A 19,768-nucleotide genomic window follows, 5' to 3' on the forward strand; every position below is an offset into this window, starting at 1 on the left:
GGTGAACGTCCTCGAGTCCCATCGAAACCGTCCCGTCACTTAGCTCACTTCCCCTTCTCTCCCTTTCTACGTTCGTGCAACTATCACGAGCAAACTACGGCGAAGACGAAGACGACTGGATCGTTGAAGATGATGAAGACAACGATGACGACAGATCTTCTTTCCCGTGGTATGCACGACCATGTGGCTCGTTTCAAACCCCGATGCCCTCCAGTGGACAGGTACTCGACTGTGTATACCTGTTCGGATAGACAAGTAGACGATACCAGGAAAGTCGAGAAACTCTAGAAACCTTGAAATACAGCCGACCAAAGAAGGAATATGGGTATCTGGATACTGCGTGCCGGTTTCAATACCGGAAGCACGCTTCACTGTACGGATTTGGAAACGCTTGGTTTACGGTAGCTGATGATAATTTCGAGCGATCAAGAGTAGTTCGAATTTCGCGCGTTACGTTCTTCGGGTCTTTTTTCGTCCAACTTTATTTCTCTATCGTCGACAAATTTTGTGTAACTCGAGGAACGTACGAAAGCTCCGCGAGTTCAAAGATCACGGCGAGATTAAAGGAGCATCGATCACCGATATTTTAACGAACTTGTGATCGTAGAATTTTTTTTATGGAAGGATTAATTGAAAGGAAAATTGTTTGGCGTTAAGCAGGAGAAAAATGCTTCTGAAAATAAATTTCAAGGATAGTTCGGTCACATTTTACGTGAGTCACTGTATACTTCCTGACTGATTCATTGGATTGATCATATCGAATCACTTTCAGATTACTTAGAATTTAAAACACGTAAATATACTATAATACGTTAATTAAAAAACAGAAATAGTAGAAAAGCCGACGATAGCTGGATCAATTATCCTGCATGAAATACGTCTAAGCGACAAAAATAGTTTGTTCAAAAATAAAAATTATTATTAAGATACTGTCTCTGATACACCAACAAGTATAATATTTATGAGATTGATTGGATAAAGATGAAGCTTGGATTGGCTAACGTTATGTGATAATATAATTTAATATTATTAAATATTCATTAAATTATTACTGTTACGGCAACGAATATAATATATAATACATAATGAGAATACTTAGAGAAATTGCAAGATATTTAGTACAAGTATACATTTTGTAAAGATCGCGAACATATTTAAACAGTCAAGTACTTTATGCTTAAAATGACTACGTATACCGTCAAACTAATGTTCTATTAAATACGCGTTCGCGACAAATATCGTGTAATCTCCATGTACATTTTCAGACTGGATCCAAATTTTGGATGCTACCATGCTTGTGAAATCTCAAAATGTTTTATATAACACGCACGATATAGACATAAAGAAAATTTCTATGGCGAGTATTCAAACACTTTCGTGAGCCAACGTAATATATAAATGTCGAAACGGATTGCCCAAAGAGCACACGAATCGACCATCCAATTCCTGACGTAGAAAAGATCCACAGGTTCAGTTCGTGACGAAGGAACTGGTCACGCATTCTAATATCCTCGTAACATCCTCGAGAGGTTCTCGAATGACGTAATCTCTCCCCCTGTGGGCCCCTATGAGCTTCCATGGGGCCGCGAGCCGCAGGTAGCGTCCGAAAAATGCCAATGAAAGCGGCTCGCATCGATGAGGTACTCGTACGATGGAATTCGGAGTCGAGTTCTCACGTAACTTGGGGAATAACGTACGCCTCGATTTCCTCTCGCGAGACTGACTCGAACACGCGGTCGATCGAGGGCGTAGGATTCAACAGGTAGCCGACGCCTCTGGCCGCGGGGATTACGCGATTTACACGCGGCTCAGCACCCAAGGAAAATGCGCGCCGTATTCCACGAAGACGCCCCTAAGAAGATCAACTTCTCGGTTTGATTTTACATTCGAACGAAAGTCGCTCGAGTCGAAAGTCTGGTCGAGTAGTATAAGATCATTGTTCATGGAAGTCGATGACCTTTCGTTGGAGCGGAATCGATGCGAGGATATCGTTATTATCATTGTCGATATTATGCTCTTTTCTTTCTTACGATTATGTGGGTGATAACCTCAAGAGTGTGGCACGGCAAGCGTCGCGTTTCACAGGAAAATTATTTTCCAATTCGTACGTATGTGTCGGTTAAGCATGTCCTGATCTTATTCTAGTTACCACGGCTTGTTCTCGCGAAGTCTTTATTTTAATATTCTTGGTATTTCCCTTTTGTTTTTGTGTTTTCTCAAAAATGCTGCGATTTTGATAGTACGGGAATTATTAGTAAGGTACAGTAAACTTTACCAGAGAAGATCTTTCGAAGGATTCTCGAAGGATGAAGGAAGAGAGGATTTTCTTCGCTACGCAAAATTCGTAGGGTCCCTCTTTTAAGAGTTGTATCATTTTGGAGACTTGTTTGAAATAAACGAGTGGGTGATTGAACAGAGAAGAAGAGAAAAGAGTCTAACGGATGTTTAAAGATCTACGTAAATTTGGGGCGGTTTCCTTTTCAGTATTTGCATTATTTGCTTCTATCGTTCTGTTCGAGAAGTGAGAATATTTTGTTCGGTTAACACCAAGAAGGACAACTTTTCACTGCCGTGAATCTTTTGTTGGCATCTGTTTTTCCGTATTTTCAGTATCTTGACAGTGTTTCGGCATTTTTATTATTTTGAGTGTAAATAAAATGAAATTGAAAAGGAGAAAACGAAGCCTGGGTGAAAGGAAAAGGGGCGTTCTTTTTATCTTAACTTTATAGGGATCCTATTTTTAGAATTTTATTGCGCAAATGTATCCGACACAATAAAAAAATGTCGCACGTTGCAGGAAATGAAGAAAAGTACGACACGGTTTTATAAATATGCGTCTCTTTGAATGCATTGTTACGATCTACCACTTCCGTCTTCGTGGGCGTTGTTGTCCAGACATCTGTGCCTATATATACACGGCTTTTTAATTACACCAGCTGATGACAGCAGCGATATCCATGTAATAATTATTCGATCAACTACGCTGATAACAAGAAATTTTATCCATTCTCAGAACCAATGGAAAGACCTACAATATTATTCCCTCTTTCTATTTAAACGAATACGTTAAACGGTACTAACTGGACATTTCAAGAAATCACCGATGCTGTTCGACTCGTCTGGCGAGGTTAATTAAATTTGCATACGTACGAGTATCGTTTGTTTATCGCGATGCTAAAATTAGATGCAAGAGAACGCGGTATGATTCACGAATAAAATAAATACTGGCAATATTATCATATTGCAAAAATCTAGGAAAAAATACTGTACGAATTTTTTCCAAATTAATTACGCGTAATCGAAGAAACTGAAAATGAAAAAGTGAGTTGCAAATGTGTGTTTACATTTAATTTAACATCTTAATAAAGACGTTTTATAAATAAAAGTTCGATAAACAACGTTCATTGCACGTAAAATTTAATAAACAATATATTGAATGATATAGTTCTGAAAATTTGTAAGGAAACGAAGATTTTTCCAATATATATATATATATAGGTTGGTCGTGATTCACAGACGAGAAGTGAAAAGGAACGTGCGCAATGTGGAATCGCAAGAATGTATTGTGCACGCTATTTTCTGCATAAGGAATATCGCTTTCAACGATAAAACGCCTCGAAGCGTTTCTAAATCGTCCTAGAAAAATTGTTTGGCATTTTCATGCGCGCATCGACACACTTTAGCAAACGATATATCATTTCGATAACAGTCACGCAATTATAGATATCGAGTGATAAAAACCGCCTATATGGAAGCAAAAATACAGAAGGAAAATTAACAACATCCGAAAGACGTTGAATCTAATTGCAAAATGTTACTAGAATTTATTAACCGAGTGAATTTATTTTCCATTTTCTCTCGAATCAGCTAGATATAATTAGTCGATCTAGCAGCAGAATTTTACCCGCTACAACTTCAAATTTATACTAAAACCTCAACGAAGAGAATCTAGTCTGACTTCTTTGGAATTTTCTATATCGTGAACAATTTTTCGAAATTTTCACTAGCAAATAATACAGACAGACTCGAAAACAGGGCAAAGAATGCCAAACAGTTCAAAGACGTTATCAATGACGAAAATAAATGACATTCTACTAGCATTCGGTCGGTGTGTAGAGTTGATAGTGCTAAAATAAAACGGATCGTAACTTCGGAACGAATCCAGCGAAATTATTTATGTTTGAGCGTGCGACGAGCGATAAGCGACAGTTACACGCTGTAAAAATTATCTGAAAACGCATTCGTGCCTTTCGTTGCTTAGATAGCTCAGGACGGATTTAAGAAACTATCGCGAGCAACAGTTCACGATTTATCGCGAGACCTCTATTCGAAACCTCTAATATCGAAAATTGCGAATAATTTTACAGCGAGAGGCATCTCGCCAGTTTCGCCATGAAATTTCAATGCTTCGTTAACTTACTTTTATTCGTTTATATTCAACTATTGTAGTTAAGTATCACTTATATTCATTTTTATTATAATATTACCGGGCCTTTCACCCATTTCTGCTTATTTCTATTATTCATCAAACTTAACTTTTCTACCATATTTGTAACACAGACATAGATGTATATAGCGCGTTTGAACATTCTATTCGTAGAGTAACGCAAGTTTCGCAAATCACTCTCTTAAACAACTCCATAATGCGTTGATATTTTGTTATTCGCTAAACCAGGAAATCCACGTTTAATTATGCGTTTCGCGTTGGGATCTGGCAAATCTTCGTTAAACTGCGCTCTTATTAATTACCATTATCACGCTCGCTGCTAATTTATGATTGTTATTTATTACGGTGGAAAATAAACTGAATGTTATGGGTGATTAAAATATGTTAAATGCAATTACGCGTATATAAGATGAAGATTATATTGTAATCTTTGATAATAAATTTTATTATCTTGTACGTTCGTAGACACTCTCTAAAAATACGAAATACGAATTCCTAATATTAAATCTTTCTTCGGTAGGAAAATTCGAGAGAAAATACGCATATCACGTAGAATCACGCGTATATCACAAGAATAATTTTTGTAATACACTGTACGTTTTCAGCATTTTAATTATTAATTAATTGATACAAACTTAAAATATGTAATATAAAATTTCGATCATTTCTATCAACAAAAAATAAAATACACAATACATTATTGTCTTTTTTTTAAATATCGCGCTGACACATGTGCAGATTTTTTTCCAATCGAAAAGCAATGATCTCGAAACGACATAAAAATCGAAAAAGAGCATCGATCGTGCCGACAATTACCCTCTCGAAGCAAACTACTTTTCACTAAACGCTGGAAAACAAGAAGAAGAATGAAACAGGTTAAACGGTTTTTTCTACCCGGTGTTTCTTGTCTGCCTTTTTAACCGTGGAGGCGCATGTTTATCGGTCGCGTGACGAAAAAAGAAAGAAGAGAAACGAACAGTTTGCATGTATACGAGGCGCGATAAAACGAACGCAAAAATTACGCACTCGCATGTACATTCGCAGATAAGGTTTTTATCGCAGGTGGTCTTTCCGTCGCGTCCACTGCTCGACTTTTCCATTTTCCTCGCAGTTATCGCTTGCCTCGAAATTTCGTCTAAAAGGTGTCAATAGCTCGTAACTATGATTTCGGTGGTCTTATCAGCCAACTGGTTTGCGAATTATTCATATAAACCAGTAATCTACGTGCAAAGTCGTAAGAGTGATTTCGGTTTGATGTTCGCGACGATGAATTATTTATGGAAACTTTGGAATCGAGAATTAGTCGAAAGAATGTAACACGAACTAAATATAATATATATAGTAGTAATAGATGATAAATAACAATAGATAAAGCGATAAGTGAGAAAGAAATAGTGTACATTGCGAGGGCAATACAGTTACGTACAGTTACGAATAGTCTTAAGAATAAAAAAATAAAAAAATCAGGGATAAGAAAATCAGCAGGAGGTTATTCCACGCGTAAATATAAGTCGCAAACGAAGAATCGAATTTTAGCGAGCGAGAGTAATCTCCGCTTAGGTTCTATTTTATTGGTAAAGATTTGACTCTACCTAAAAAGAGCAAAACAATCTATCAAAATTACATCAAAAGATCTTATTGGAATTCTAGAAAAAGACGTTAACGCGGTATAGTAATTTGCAGTTTTTCTGACAAGTACGTACGTATTTATGCAATTATCCTCAAGCTTTTATCATTTCGTCCTGCCTTTTCCCTTACGACACACAAGTATACATGTACATATATATCTGTATATCGATGCGCGATAACGATAATGTATCAACTATATCGTGGATTAGAGTAGCGGTATCATAAAACTGTGGCGCGGTTCGTTTCGACGTTAGACGAGACTGAAAATATCAATCGTGGGATTTCTTGATATCGTAATCACGCTTTGATTCGGCACATGATGCAATTCATAATTTTTATTCGTTATACATATTCGTTATACATATTCGTTCGTATTACTGAGAAAATATTATTTATGCAAACCACGAGTCGAAAACACGAGTTTATCGCTAATGACAAAACATTTTGTCAGTTTTACGACGATCTTTTCACGAGAACGATGTGAATCTATAGACAGAAGTTAGATAACTTAATTTCAGAAATACCGATTTGTTGATCTTCTGGCTTATGAATATTCTTCGAAATCCTATCGAACTTCGATCAGTCAACGATATAATTTCAATCGTCACGTTTATTATGAGCTGATAAAATATTTATTAAGTCGATAATAGAGAATATTTACACCAGCAAATATCCATAATTTAGCAAATATAGTACAAAGTGTGTAAAATATCTAGTAAAAGCAAGTAGCAAATATAATGGTACTTTAACTTGAGGACCTAAAAGGTTGGTAAAAAAGTTATAGATATAATAACGCAACGCTGTAAATGTATAAAGCTAAAAATATCATAAAATATAAAATTCTCACAATGCTATAAAATTTCTATGAAAAATTCCTTTTGTCCACGCTGTCGATTGTACGAAACGATCGATACTACAACGACTCTACGAAATATCCGACATTTATATTAAGAAATCAAATAAAGCAGTATTCACTGGTTCGAAAATATTCCACGAGCCACGGAACGTATTTAGAAATCCTACCGTCTCTTTGCACATCTCTCTATGTGGAAATTAATGGAATCCAGCTTGTCATTTATCACGGCAATTTCACGTCAAGGTGAAAAGCGAGAAAGTAAGGTTATCATTCATTCTCCAAGGTCGTTTTACTCCGTAAACGTTTCGGCTCTTTCTCGGAATAATTTTTATCTCAAAAACATTCTAATTTACCTTATACTCTTTGCGATAAAAAGCTTATTTAGCATTAAGGAGATAAATTTTCGGTATGTGCAACCGTGCGAAAATTGAAGAATATTTTGTAACATTTTTAAAGGCAATGGAACGTGGAACAACCCCTTTGACTCGTTCGATGAGAGCTGGTCTAAGTACGGCAATCGTAGATTGCTTTATCTGTTTCCTCCGATAACGCTCGAACAATGGCTGATAAAAAAAGGAGTAACAGAGGAAAATACCGTGGTTATTAAGAGAGGAAGCGCCTCTATTGAATTAGATCGCCCGTGTATTTTAAAATCGTGGAGAGACGCGATAAAAGGAAGCGTTGTCGCGCTTTCGTATGAAAATAAATTGAATTAAAATAGAAGGAAAAATAGAGGAAAGTCGAAGAACAAACCGATCTCATATTTTCAGATTTCCAATTTAAAGGTTGCTGAATATTCAACTTTCTAAATTGTTCAGATATTATCGATCTGATGAGTTTTCGACGAGATATTTGCTTCCAACATTAACGAATCTTTAATACGTGGAAGCTAAAATACGAACGAAGACATTGTCGTATTATCGAATTCCTAAGCTTCGTGTTTTTCCAATTATCATCTCACAATTTCAGAAAATATTTAACAGAAGTTCCAACTTCTTCAAATTCTTATCTATGGAGACTCGAAAGACTAAAACTTTTCGAATCGGAACACGTTGCCTGACAAATAGCACGTACACTTTTCACTCGTGATAAATCTATTTACCTCGATGATATTCATAAATGATTGTTATAAAAAGTCCATGAAACTTCCACCGAGACGTTCAGTATGAAAATTAATATGGAAATATATAGATCGATTAATCGAACAAATCATTCGATCACTGATGCTAGATCGAATGTGAACGACCGAGTGACTTTACTACTCACAGTGTCAAGTTAAAAAATGTCTTTTACAATATTTAATATCGAATAATGTCATAACCGCAATTATTTATAAAAAATGAAAGAGTGGCAAACGTCGAGCGTAAGCAACAGTTATCTAAATAGACAGACACAGCTATCGTAACGTCCTTGCAAAAACGTTTACGGTTAACTATCGCCTATGTAATACGAGACGCCATTTTGCAAAAAAGAAAAAAAAACGAATATTTTTAACTCGACGGAATATAGTAATACTCTTTTTACTGCAGAAGAAACGAAGAAGATATTAGTATAGTGGAAACGTACAATTCTATCTGAATTTTCAAGTGCTGAATTTTTCATTTTGTCAAATGCTCTAACTTTCCATTTTCCAAGCCCGAAAATTATCACAGTTTCGAATCTTCGAATCTACGAACTTACAAATTCCCAACCTTTTTCCAAGCTTCGTAACATGAATATTCCCACTTTTATAACTTTCCGGAGCTAATACGCGGACACTCGCTTTAATTTCACACTGAATCGCCGATATGCCGAAATTATTCAAAAAACCATCGCTGCGATACGCCTCAAACATACTAAAACCTAAACCACGTGCTATTACCAATTCCAAACACAAAATTACCATTTTCTTCGCTTCGAGAAACCAATTTTCATCCTATCTAATATTTACCATTTAAAACACCAATTCGTATAAACTTTCGACTCGATATTTGTCGCTAAAAAGTTCGACAAGAATGCGAAAACGAATAAACACGAAACGAAAGGGAGTATTGTCTTTTTCTGTTTCCAAAGGAGGAAACACGAAGATACCGGACTTTCGAGAAAAAGTCGATCCACGACATCTAGATCGTAGAAGGCAGCGAACATTAGAGGCCACGGTACGGTGAACTCCTCGTGAACAACCTTCATCCTTTCCAATTTGTTCCTACGGGTTGTACTGATGCGTGACAGCGATCAAGGAAGCGAGACCTGCGTAAAAAAACGCGCGTACGGCCGACGGGAATGCTGAATGAACACGCTACCTCTCAACGAAACGAGCCGGGACCGTTTTCCATTCCAGCCTCGGTTTCAGAAATTCAAGGAGACTCCGAGTTATGGTAGTATAGTAAATAGCTAAGGTATTTTGTTAGTGATTAGACCGCGGATTTTTATCCATACGTAGGAAATTTTAAAGTGTAAAAGCGCACAAAATGTACGTAATGTGTAAAAATATGAATACAAAATATCCAGAGTATAGTACTTGCTATAATATTCGGTGGATGAAGCAAATTCCTACGTACATAGTATACAATTCAATTTGTTTAATTACTACAGGTTTATGAAAATATGAATTTGCATTAAAATTCGCAGTCTAGTAATGATGATTGAGCGGTGTTGTGATATTCTGAATATCTAAGATATTTTAGTATGTAGTAGATAATTTAAAGATTAAAGTAAGCACATGATAACATTGTTAATGAGATTTGAGTATTTTCTACAGCTAAGCGAATTATGATCGAAGAAATATGATTTAATATATGTATGGAAAATGATTTTGTGCGTGCGAAACTGAGAACAATGAGTTGAGAACAACTACTGGAATATATTACAACATTCCAACTGGTTAAAATATTTCGGCAATAACGATTCTGGATCAGTAAATTCTAAGTTATGCTGATATCGTAAATAGTTGGAATATCTTGATAATAATATGATTAAAGTATATTATTACGTATATTACGTATATATTAGACGTTTTGAGTTGAATCAATTATTCGAGAATTGTGAATTCTATCCTATTTCATTAACAAGGAGCACGATTTTAGATAAGGGAATCCTAAATTAGCGATACATATCGTTAATGGTAAAAATTGATGGTTACATCGTAAGCGAAATATTTTTCGTTGCAGGTGAATTATTAAGGGAGCGTGAGTGATCATTTTCTTGATATAATTTTAATAAAATAGCACATGGAAAGTTAAGAAAACGAGTAAAGTAAAGTCGCTAATTTAATACTTGCGATTTGTGTCTTAATAATTTTATCTAAATTCAACTAGTAAATTCCGAAATATTAGATGTCACAGCGAAGGCCGATTAACAAAGTCACAGCTACTTCATAAAGTATACTAAAGATCAAGGCTACGTGCAAAAACGTACATTTCCTTCTTTTCTTTCCTCTTTTCTTTCTTTTTTTTTTTTTTTTTTTGCCAATGGACATATGTAGATAACGACGTAACGGAATTAATGGCAAAACATGGATTATGCACGGCCTGAATAAATAAACGATAACAAGTGGAGGATGTGCAACTTTATCGCTGGAACGATACCAGGAAATGCATTTTTTAATGATTCACGCTTCCCCTTCGACTTATATACACTTCTTAAGAATTATATAATTTGTCAATAAAATAGCTTGATTTGTAAACGTACACTTATAGAATACCAGTTCGGATTTATACAAACGTTTATCAGTGAAATAAATTAATTCGTGAATGTCTATCTACACAATTCGACTTTAGATTCATACACAAAATTTGTATATTATAATTCCTAGAATTCTGTATACTACGTATATGCATACGACGCTATCATAGAATTAATCGTTATTAACTTATTTCCTGAGGTCGATCGACGTTATATTAATATTTTATTACGTACGATATTACATAAACGCGGAGACACATCATACCAAGAAAATTCTTACGATTCGTGACATCATTTAAATCGTTAAAGCAAAGTCCGAAGATCCAATCTCCTGAAATATTATACGCTCCATAAAATTAAAGGATCGCTAAATAACTCAATAGATATCAGGTATTAATTAATAAACATTATACGTGTCAGTGATACGTTCTTGTTTTCTTTGTTCTTATCAACTTACGAGAGAATGATATCGGAATTCGATAGTGCATTTATTGTTAGTGTTACAAAACAATTTAAAACATGATAAATCGTGACGAACGTGTGGCATCGTCACGAAATATAAACGTTAGAAAGAGAGTGATTTCGTGGTATCGCGAGTGTAGCTTCCTTCTCAGCTACGTGTTTCCGCTCGTGAACTCGGTACACGGTTGCTTCCGGCTTTTGCACCAAAAGCCAGCCGACCACGACACTCCTAGTGGTGGCTGCCACTAACACGACGTTATGCTTCGTCTTATCGCGAGGCCTAATTAGATTAGATACTTAATCAACGGTCATTGTATAGAGAAGACACTGTTCTCAAAGTCTGGTAAACGTATGAAATCGAAATCGCTTCGATTTACTCGAATAAAATCACAAATCTATGAAAAGAAATAGCAAATAAAAATCATTTGGCGAAACGCTTTGACAAGGTATTAAATAATCAGTGTCCATATTCGATCAAAATTACTTCCATTTTATACAGAGTGCTCGATAGAGTGATCGATATTTTGTGTAACTTTTATTATATTCATATTATTTAGAGTTTCTTATAGGTAAATATTTCCAAGTTTCGAAATAACTCGATTTCATAAATAAATAGAGGAAAAAAGAAAAGGAAATTTTGTGCCATTTAATGTTATTTTATATTTTGCTTTACGATTCGATGAAATATCTAATCCTTACAATACTATTTACTATTTTAGTCGCATAGCATTCAACACGGATACTGAATATTTAATTTAATCTTGTCAAAAAGATTTACTAAACGATTTTTCTTAACAACCAATGTTTTCATAGATCTGTAGCTTTATTAACATAATAATAACACAGATAGTAAATATTTATGAAAATGGAAACAAAAGCATCTTACTTTGTTACATACCGCACATCATTGGCCGTTAACGAATCTAAACTATTATGTTCTACGGAATATATCCTTTGCAATATTTATAGAGTTGCACCGTTAATCGTCACAATGAACATTCTACTAGAATGTGAGAAATACCTACTTCTACGCATTTCCTTCTTTAAAGCTTATCGTCCAACGATCGTTTCTTAAAAGCTACGTAAAGAAAAATTGGAACACGTTGATTTCACGAATAGATGTAAGCATTTTTAACTGGAATTATTATTTGCCTTTCTGATATATTTTTGCCCAAACCGCCGTGATTATCCCCACTATAGTTTTAATAAGAAATATCAATTTACAGATAGACGGTACATATTTCACACGAGTTGTGAAAATAAAATATTCCTATTACCATTCCAAAACATACATTTCCACAATATACCCATTAATCACGAGCAATTTCAGTAATTATTTTTAATTCTTCTTACGCTACGTATATATTTACATCATAGCAAACGTACATTTCATAGAGGTCAAAAAATTAATTAACCAGTCGATCGTCAATTGTACCAATAAGCTTCGATATTTAGTGTAACTATCTCTGCCGCTATTTATATGATTATGGCAATCATCCATACCGCATACTAATTTTTTAATAAGCGTATGTCTGCGACAATCGCCTCGTAGCTCTTATGTACATTTCCATAATCGTTAATAACAGTCGTTAACGCTAATAAAATTTAAACAATTTCCATATAACTCACGCCATTCCAAACAAACCATAAACTCGTAAAAATGTTCCATATGAAATGTTCAATTATTTTTCTCAGTCAGTGTGTATATTTTATAAACTACTTAGAGTAAGAAATTTTCCTCGCAGTAAATTTGAGAATCTTACGAATAAAGAAGATGGTCGGACCAACCAGCATTTCGTGATTTCTCGAACGAGGTCTCAACTTTGCTTTTTAAAAATTTCTTTCAGGCTAGTCGAGACCTAGTTCAGTCCCAATGGTGCTTTAAATTTTATATCAGGGTGGAAGTGAACATCAGAAGCGTACGACGTTGAACTGGAGCACGACTTTCGAGGCGATTTTGTTACCGCCATTGCTTCGGACCGTACGATCCGAGTCCTTGGCGACTCGTACCCTAGTTTTACCGCAATTTAGTACATGTGATACGTCCCACATCGTTTTAAATCGTCACGGACCAGCCGCTTGCACAACGATCGCGTTAAAAATAGCGATGTCAGAAAACGACACTGTAATTGGGAGAAATCAAAGAAACAATCTTTGATCCCGTGCAGACATAACAAATCGCCGGCACGTTAGGAGGAAGATCCCGACCAACGAGGCTGATTTATTCCAGAAAAAATTCTTCGAATCCTCACGCTTGTCACGAGTTCCAAGGAGAATTCCACTAGTCATATAGTTAACTATTATTTTTTTCTAAAAGGACCATTTGTGCTAGATACAAAGTCTGACGATGTGGCGATAAATTAGTCACGGTTCTCAACTTGGAATAATGATTTTCCTTTCACGCCTTTCGTGGAATGCTATGCGGCTCTTTGGATACGTTATATTAAGAAAGAATACGTGCCACTATTATGTCTTAAAGACGATGATGTAGAAAAGAAAGTAGCAGATGCTCGCTTCGGTCGTCGTTCGAAACATTAGAATTTATAAGTAACTTTTTGCAATATTCGAGCGAAATGAATTCCACAAACAGAATGATTCTACGGAATTCAAATGGGAGGAAGATAGTACTATTAGATTGCGTTTGAAATTCAAATGCATTAGTCGGTGAAAGAAAAACATAATTATAATATGCACTACTAACTTACATTCCTCGTACATTTAACGTTTTCACCGCGTGCATTTTTATATAATATTAAGAATAAGGTATAATAACAACGAACAATAACATTTAATAATATCAATTATCAACGATATTTAAAGAGACATTCGTGAGATCAACTTCTCCTAGCGCTTTTCCTACATGCAGTGCCAGAATCTCACCTTGAATGTCGCAGTGTATAAAAAGGACAAGCGCAGACATAAAAAGTGATTGCAAGAAATAAACGCGCATATGGTCAAGGCGAGAAGCTTCGTATCGGCTCGGTTGCCAACCAAACCTTCTTCCTAACAAATCTCTGTCCGTAATAGAAATTGAAAGGCAATCTGTGCCTCCGCGATGGCTCGTCATATTTGGGGGAGGGGGTCAATCCCCTTTTACTCAATTACGTCATCTCTCAGACGGTACTGTAGAGGCGTATACCACGCTTTCCAGCGAACCGAGTCGTTAAACTTAACGGTGACCACCGCGGGGAAAACCTGCGTCTGTTGTTCCGCGCAACAAAGGAAAAGACGAGACGAAAAAACCGAGAATGGTCTGTTGGCGAAATTTCATTCATAGATAAATTCCAATGTAACTCGTACTTTATATACCAAACTTATCTCAAAATACAATAAATTCAGAAAAATTTTAGCTGCAATAGCCGGAGATGGCTTTGCATCGAGTAAGTCCAATAAATGTTCTTGATCCAAATTGATCGTTACGATAAGTCCAGGCATTGATCTTCGGACAAGTTTTTATACAAATAACAGGGAAAAGATGCCTGACCTATATTAAATCAATTTACGATCGCTTGCTATGTCTTGCGTTAACACGTAGAAGACAAAATTTAAACAACATAAAGTATTGGTTTTGCTTTCAAGTTTTTATCTTCAGTAATAATTACAAACAGAGTGACTTTCCTACGTTTGTAATATTTTAAGCTACAAAAAGACCCAAAGACCATATATTATCGTATTTATATATAAATTCTGTAAACCATATATTATAGAGAAAAAGGAAAGAATTAAAATAGAACTTTTCATAATAAAATTCGCTAAATATACACCTGCTACTGTATATCTTCTTCGGTAGTAGTAATTAAACATTTTTTACTGCTTTTAATAGATACTATATGCCTCTAAACTTCCGTTAGAACGATTCAAAACCCGTTCTTCCAACCAACTATGTACATATTATTTTATGAGAATCTATGTAAAAACAGACACTCGTTAACCCAGCGATCCAGAATTCACAGACACGATCGGTTATTTTTACAGACATTTTTTACGACACCTTGTTCCATCGTTTCACCTAACGTTATCGCGATTTTTCTTTATTGCGTAACGAAGGACAAGAGGCAAATCTTCGTCTTTTCCGTCAGAAAGAACACGTAGATGGTGCACGGTTACGTACAGTGCACCACACTGACAGTATCTTCGTAATCGCTCGTAATTAAACTAAACTAAGGTCTCAGTATTAAAAAAATCTTTTGCTCTTTTAAAAATGGAAAGAAACATAATTCGAGATAACAATGTGACACACTTTGGCTATTCGATATAACGTAATATACGAATACGTAAATTCTCGTTTATCTTTTAATAAAAAAGAATATAATGAATTTGTTTCTCTTTGAGTCTGTATAATATGAAAAATATTAACTCCGGTGCAAATATTCCTTATAGTAACTCGTGCAAGTATTCGAACACTTACTATAAAAATAGTCACGTATGTCACGTATATACTCGACTGTCGGGTGTAAGCGTGTTACATAAAACATTTTGAAATTTCATTAGCGCTGCATGAGACACGACTATCGCGATTATATTCGTAAAATTTCAATTCGATTTAAAATTGTATCGTACGCAGAAGTTGGAAAACGTTTACCGCAAATGTACATATTTGATGAAAAATTAGTATACAGCACGAATAGCTGATTTTAAACGTATGATAAGTGTTAAACATCGTCCCACTGAGAACAGAGACTTACTGATACAATGTACAATTGACTGTTTCAATATTTTCATGATCTCTGAAAAATGTACACTTGCATTAGCATTGACCACAAAAAGTATTTGTACTTTGCCTTCTTCCGAATGAAATATCTTTTGATCGCGTTCTATATACATTTCATTTTCATAGAATTAAATTTTTATACTCACACTCTTAAATAATACGAAATTTAATATACTTGTAGCTAATTGATCAATATATACACTGTACATACACGCAATAACGAATAGCAATAATATTCAAATACTTCTCGTAACTACCGTATAGGATTATGATAAACTATAGCTTGGTTCTTGATGGGTTAACAAATTAAAAATCATTTACTCTCTACAAGAATGTGCGGGGAGGAGGGGAAGACGTAATTCGACGACGCGATAGCAAATTCACGCATAACCATGTCGTTAATAAAGATTCCATGCTCGAAGGAGCATGATCGTTAAGGAAGGTTGGTAGTAAGGAGGCACCAGGTCAAGTGGAAAGGAAATTATGTGATGAATATTCGATAAGAAGGTAAATTTCATCGGATCCTGTCAAAGAGTAATTAGCAAACGATAATATAATTGGTCGGTGAGGGAAGAAGAGGCGTCGAGAAGGCGGTCAGTGACTAATATAGCTGTAAACACGATGCAAATGACGTAACCATGCGAATCAGGATGGATTGTATTGGACAAATAAACGTTCGTGTAAATATTAACTCGACGATTACCGCACGTTCCCTGATTTAATTCTCTCGATTTTGAAATATGTTCTGAATGGATTTGGAAATTAGCAAAGGTGACAATTATGAATGAGGCTTTAAATTTATGACGTAAATAAATTTCTGTCTACCGTTTTCTGTTGCAAATTGTTGTTGTCCATATAATATCCAATTCTTTATTTTCGATCAACATTTTACTATTATAGCGCTTGTTCGTGATAAATATGAATCGATAGTGTGGTAAATTTGTAGCATAAATTTCAGCTTCTTTCGAACATTCTCCTGTCGCGAACTCTTTTTTTAAGTAGATCAACGTTCAATGTTCAATGTTCGATCTACCTGGAATTGAAACTCCTTCGCTGAAATCTGTACGTACGTCATAATTTTATCAAAAATATCGATAGTTTATATAATTATAAATTTTTAAAATAACGATAAAAATGTTTAACGACGTAATCGAAATGTAATTCTTTCGCTTCACCCAGCACTGAAAAATGCAAATGTGGGAGCGTAAGGTGCGACAAGCTGTTTATACAGGTGAATAAACTGACACTAATATGTGCAGCCTTTTACACTCCACATTAAACGTTTCTCGTTGAACGATATTATAAAATGAATACTCGATGTAGATTTAAAAATATTTTGATCATCATGTGTACGAAGAGTAACCGAACCGTAACGAAACAGCTCTTCTTTTCCTCCGTGGAAACTTGAGTTTCGTAAAATAATTACGACGAGATATTCCATTACAATTACGTAAGTTCCACTCTTGAAGGTAAAAATAGCCGGCATAAATTAATTAAGAAGTTAAACAGTTGCCGAGTTGAAACATAATATTAAAACGCTTATTGGATGGGTCTTAAACGATTTACAGGGCTTTAAATGTCAGGTTTAATTAAGAAGCGTCTAATATCGGAAAATAATTTAAAGGTTTGAAAGGCCGCAAATTCAAAAAGTTTGATCAAAAACACAAAATTTGATCGAAGGTATCAACATCTTCAAGTCCTAATATTTCAGAATTTGAATATTCATAAATTTCAATATTCCAATATTCTTATATTTCCAAACTTTTTAATTCTAAAATCCTACAATTTTTAAATTGCGAAATTAGGGAGTTTGAAAATTTAAATACTGAAGAATTCCAAGTTTTGAGAAGTAAATTAAAGAATTCGGAAATTCGCAATCTTTACCTAATACAAAATAACTGGACGTTCAAATAACCATCGCAAAGAGTCAATATCATCCACTTTAATTTCCTCAATTGAAATTAACCAACATACTTTGCCACGGATAACCTAACCCAACGACTTCCTCTTCTAAAACGTCCATTACGCCCAACGAATCAATACCAAAGATACTTGCGACCGCCTCCAGAAAACGTAAGAAGTGAAATACCTCGATTCAATCTCTATTGTTCATCTACAGGAACCGTGGCAAACTAATTACACGTTAACAAGCTTTGGCAATGCAATCTGTCAGCAGAAGCAGGAAGCAGAAGTACGAAACACGCGTCTTACCTATTTTTCTTCGACACTCGTTTCCTCTCGTTCGTTTACCTATCGAAAACTTTCTCGTATCGCAAGGATTCAACGCGTGAGAGAAATAGACTATGTCCATCCTCGTGCGAGTACAGGTAACGTTCCTGGCACACATACTTTGCAAACACGGTTTTCGTACGAGAAGTACAAGGATTTTTGATAGAACAATGTCGGAAAATTAAAGGGAAACTTCGATGTACAATAAAGCGAATTTAGTGGGAGAACGATCTTTCAAGCCTAATTGCGATATACGATTTATTGACGAAAGAATATCGGTCACGAGGGCTGCCCTGTTATCAGATGAAAGAAAATCAGGACATTTTTGTATATGGCAGTGAAGACGAAAATTGGCTAACTTTAAAGTTTATACGAATTTTCTTTCATCTTCGATACAGTACAACCTCCTGCGTTCGAACCTCTATTACATAAATATATTAAAAGTTAAATACGTCATTGTATCTATTATTTTGTTGGTATTCGTCAAATAATATTTTATTGTCGTATAATTTACTCTGCGTATAATACGGTACAGATTTTCGCTCTATAAGGTTGTTAGATACCTGTGTATAAATTGTATACACGTTATGCACGCAAATTATGAATAACAATCAGAAGCAATAAAGAGAAAATGAGGCAAAATAAACGACGATGTACTTACCGGTTCGGAAAGATAGGACTCCCACAGTTCCCTGAGATCGCTGCTTCCCACGTCGTAGAATTCCATGATCCTAAGCTTGCTCGATCGTTCCTAGTGTCGTGCCGTTGCCAGTCAATGAATTGCCGTATAGTCTGCCCATGGAGGATAAAGAATATCAGAAGAATACGGACACGATCTCTCCTCGAGGATTCATTGTCTTCCAAGGATACCGGCAGACCGACACTTTCTGAAGGCAAAACGTTCGAGAAGGTTGAACGATCGGTGTACAGTAGCATTAAAAAATATTTCGATACTTTATCTTACTTTTGATCAGATATCATTTAATTAGGTAGTTTAATCGAACTACTATCTTTAATTGGAGAAAATGAATTTCTTATATAGAACGTTTCAGCGATCGTGATACAATTATCGAGGAAGCGGTTCCACGCGAAAAAATAAGTAAAAACTGTAGAATAAGAATTGTTTATTTTATTGAATAGAACTTTCTATTTGTATTAGGCATTCCTTTTTAATAAGAATTTTCTCGGAAACGATTATCCTATATTTATTTTTTTACGTATACCGTCCTCTTATATAAAGTCACAGCCTTGCCAATCGTTTACACGATTACCGAGGCGCTCTATATAAATTGGTTATCCTGCGCAGAATTCAGATAGTCGAAGTCCTGCTGTAAAATATTGTGACGCGAAGCAGTAGGAAAGTGAACATTTCGGAATTCTCATTTCTCGTACGGTCTGTTCTATCACATGAGAAACTCTTTATCTTCGGATTGTTTGACTTTTGATTTCTAAACTGTGACTCAGATTCTTTTAGATTGATGGAAAGATTATGATAGACGGTTACCACAAATTGATGGGATAAATATATAGAAATAAATATTTTATAACTTTAAAATACTATTATGATATAGTAAACCACTAAATCTTTCCGAAACTAATTCGATAATACGTCTTAAATAATTTTTCTAATATTGCTGGAACCGATAGGAATATAGAATTCTATTGAAAATGGGACTGCATTTCTCGTTTGAAAAATTATTTTACAGTTTTGCGTTATTAGATTTCCCATAAATACACAAGCATTCGCGGTCTATCTATAAGCGTGTTTCTG

General features: G+C 35.2%; 1 protein-coding gene across 1 annotated transcript in view; it reads right to left on the reverse strand.

Annotated features, from left to right (window-relative positions):
- CrebA (Cyclic-AMP response element binding protein A) overlaps positions 1 to 19,768 on the reverse strand; it is a 42,663-nt gene that overhangs the window by 17,846 nt on the left and 5,049 nt on the right. The window contains exon 2 of the mRNA XM_069128217.1: positions 18,659 to 18,884. Within this exon, the coding sequence (XP_068984318.1) occupies positions 18,659 to 18,724 (66 nt within the window). The 5' untranslated portion in view covers positions 18,725 to 18,884. The remainder of the gene's footprint in view (positions 1 to 18,658; positions 18,885 to 19,768) is intronic.

This window comes from Bombus flavifrons, chromosome 15 (genome assembly GCF_040668555.2).
Source record: "Bombus flavifrons isolate JBK064 chromosome 15, iyBomFlav1_principal, whole genome shotgun sequence".
NCBI classification, from domain to species: Eukaryota; Metazoa; Arthropoda; class Insecta; order Hymenoptera; family Apidae; genus Bombus; species Bombus flavifrons.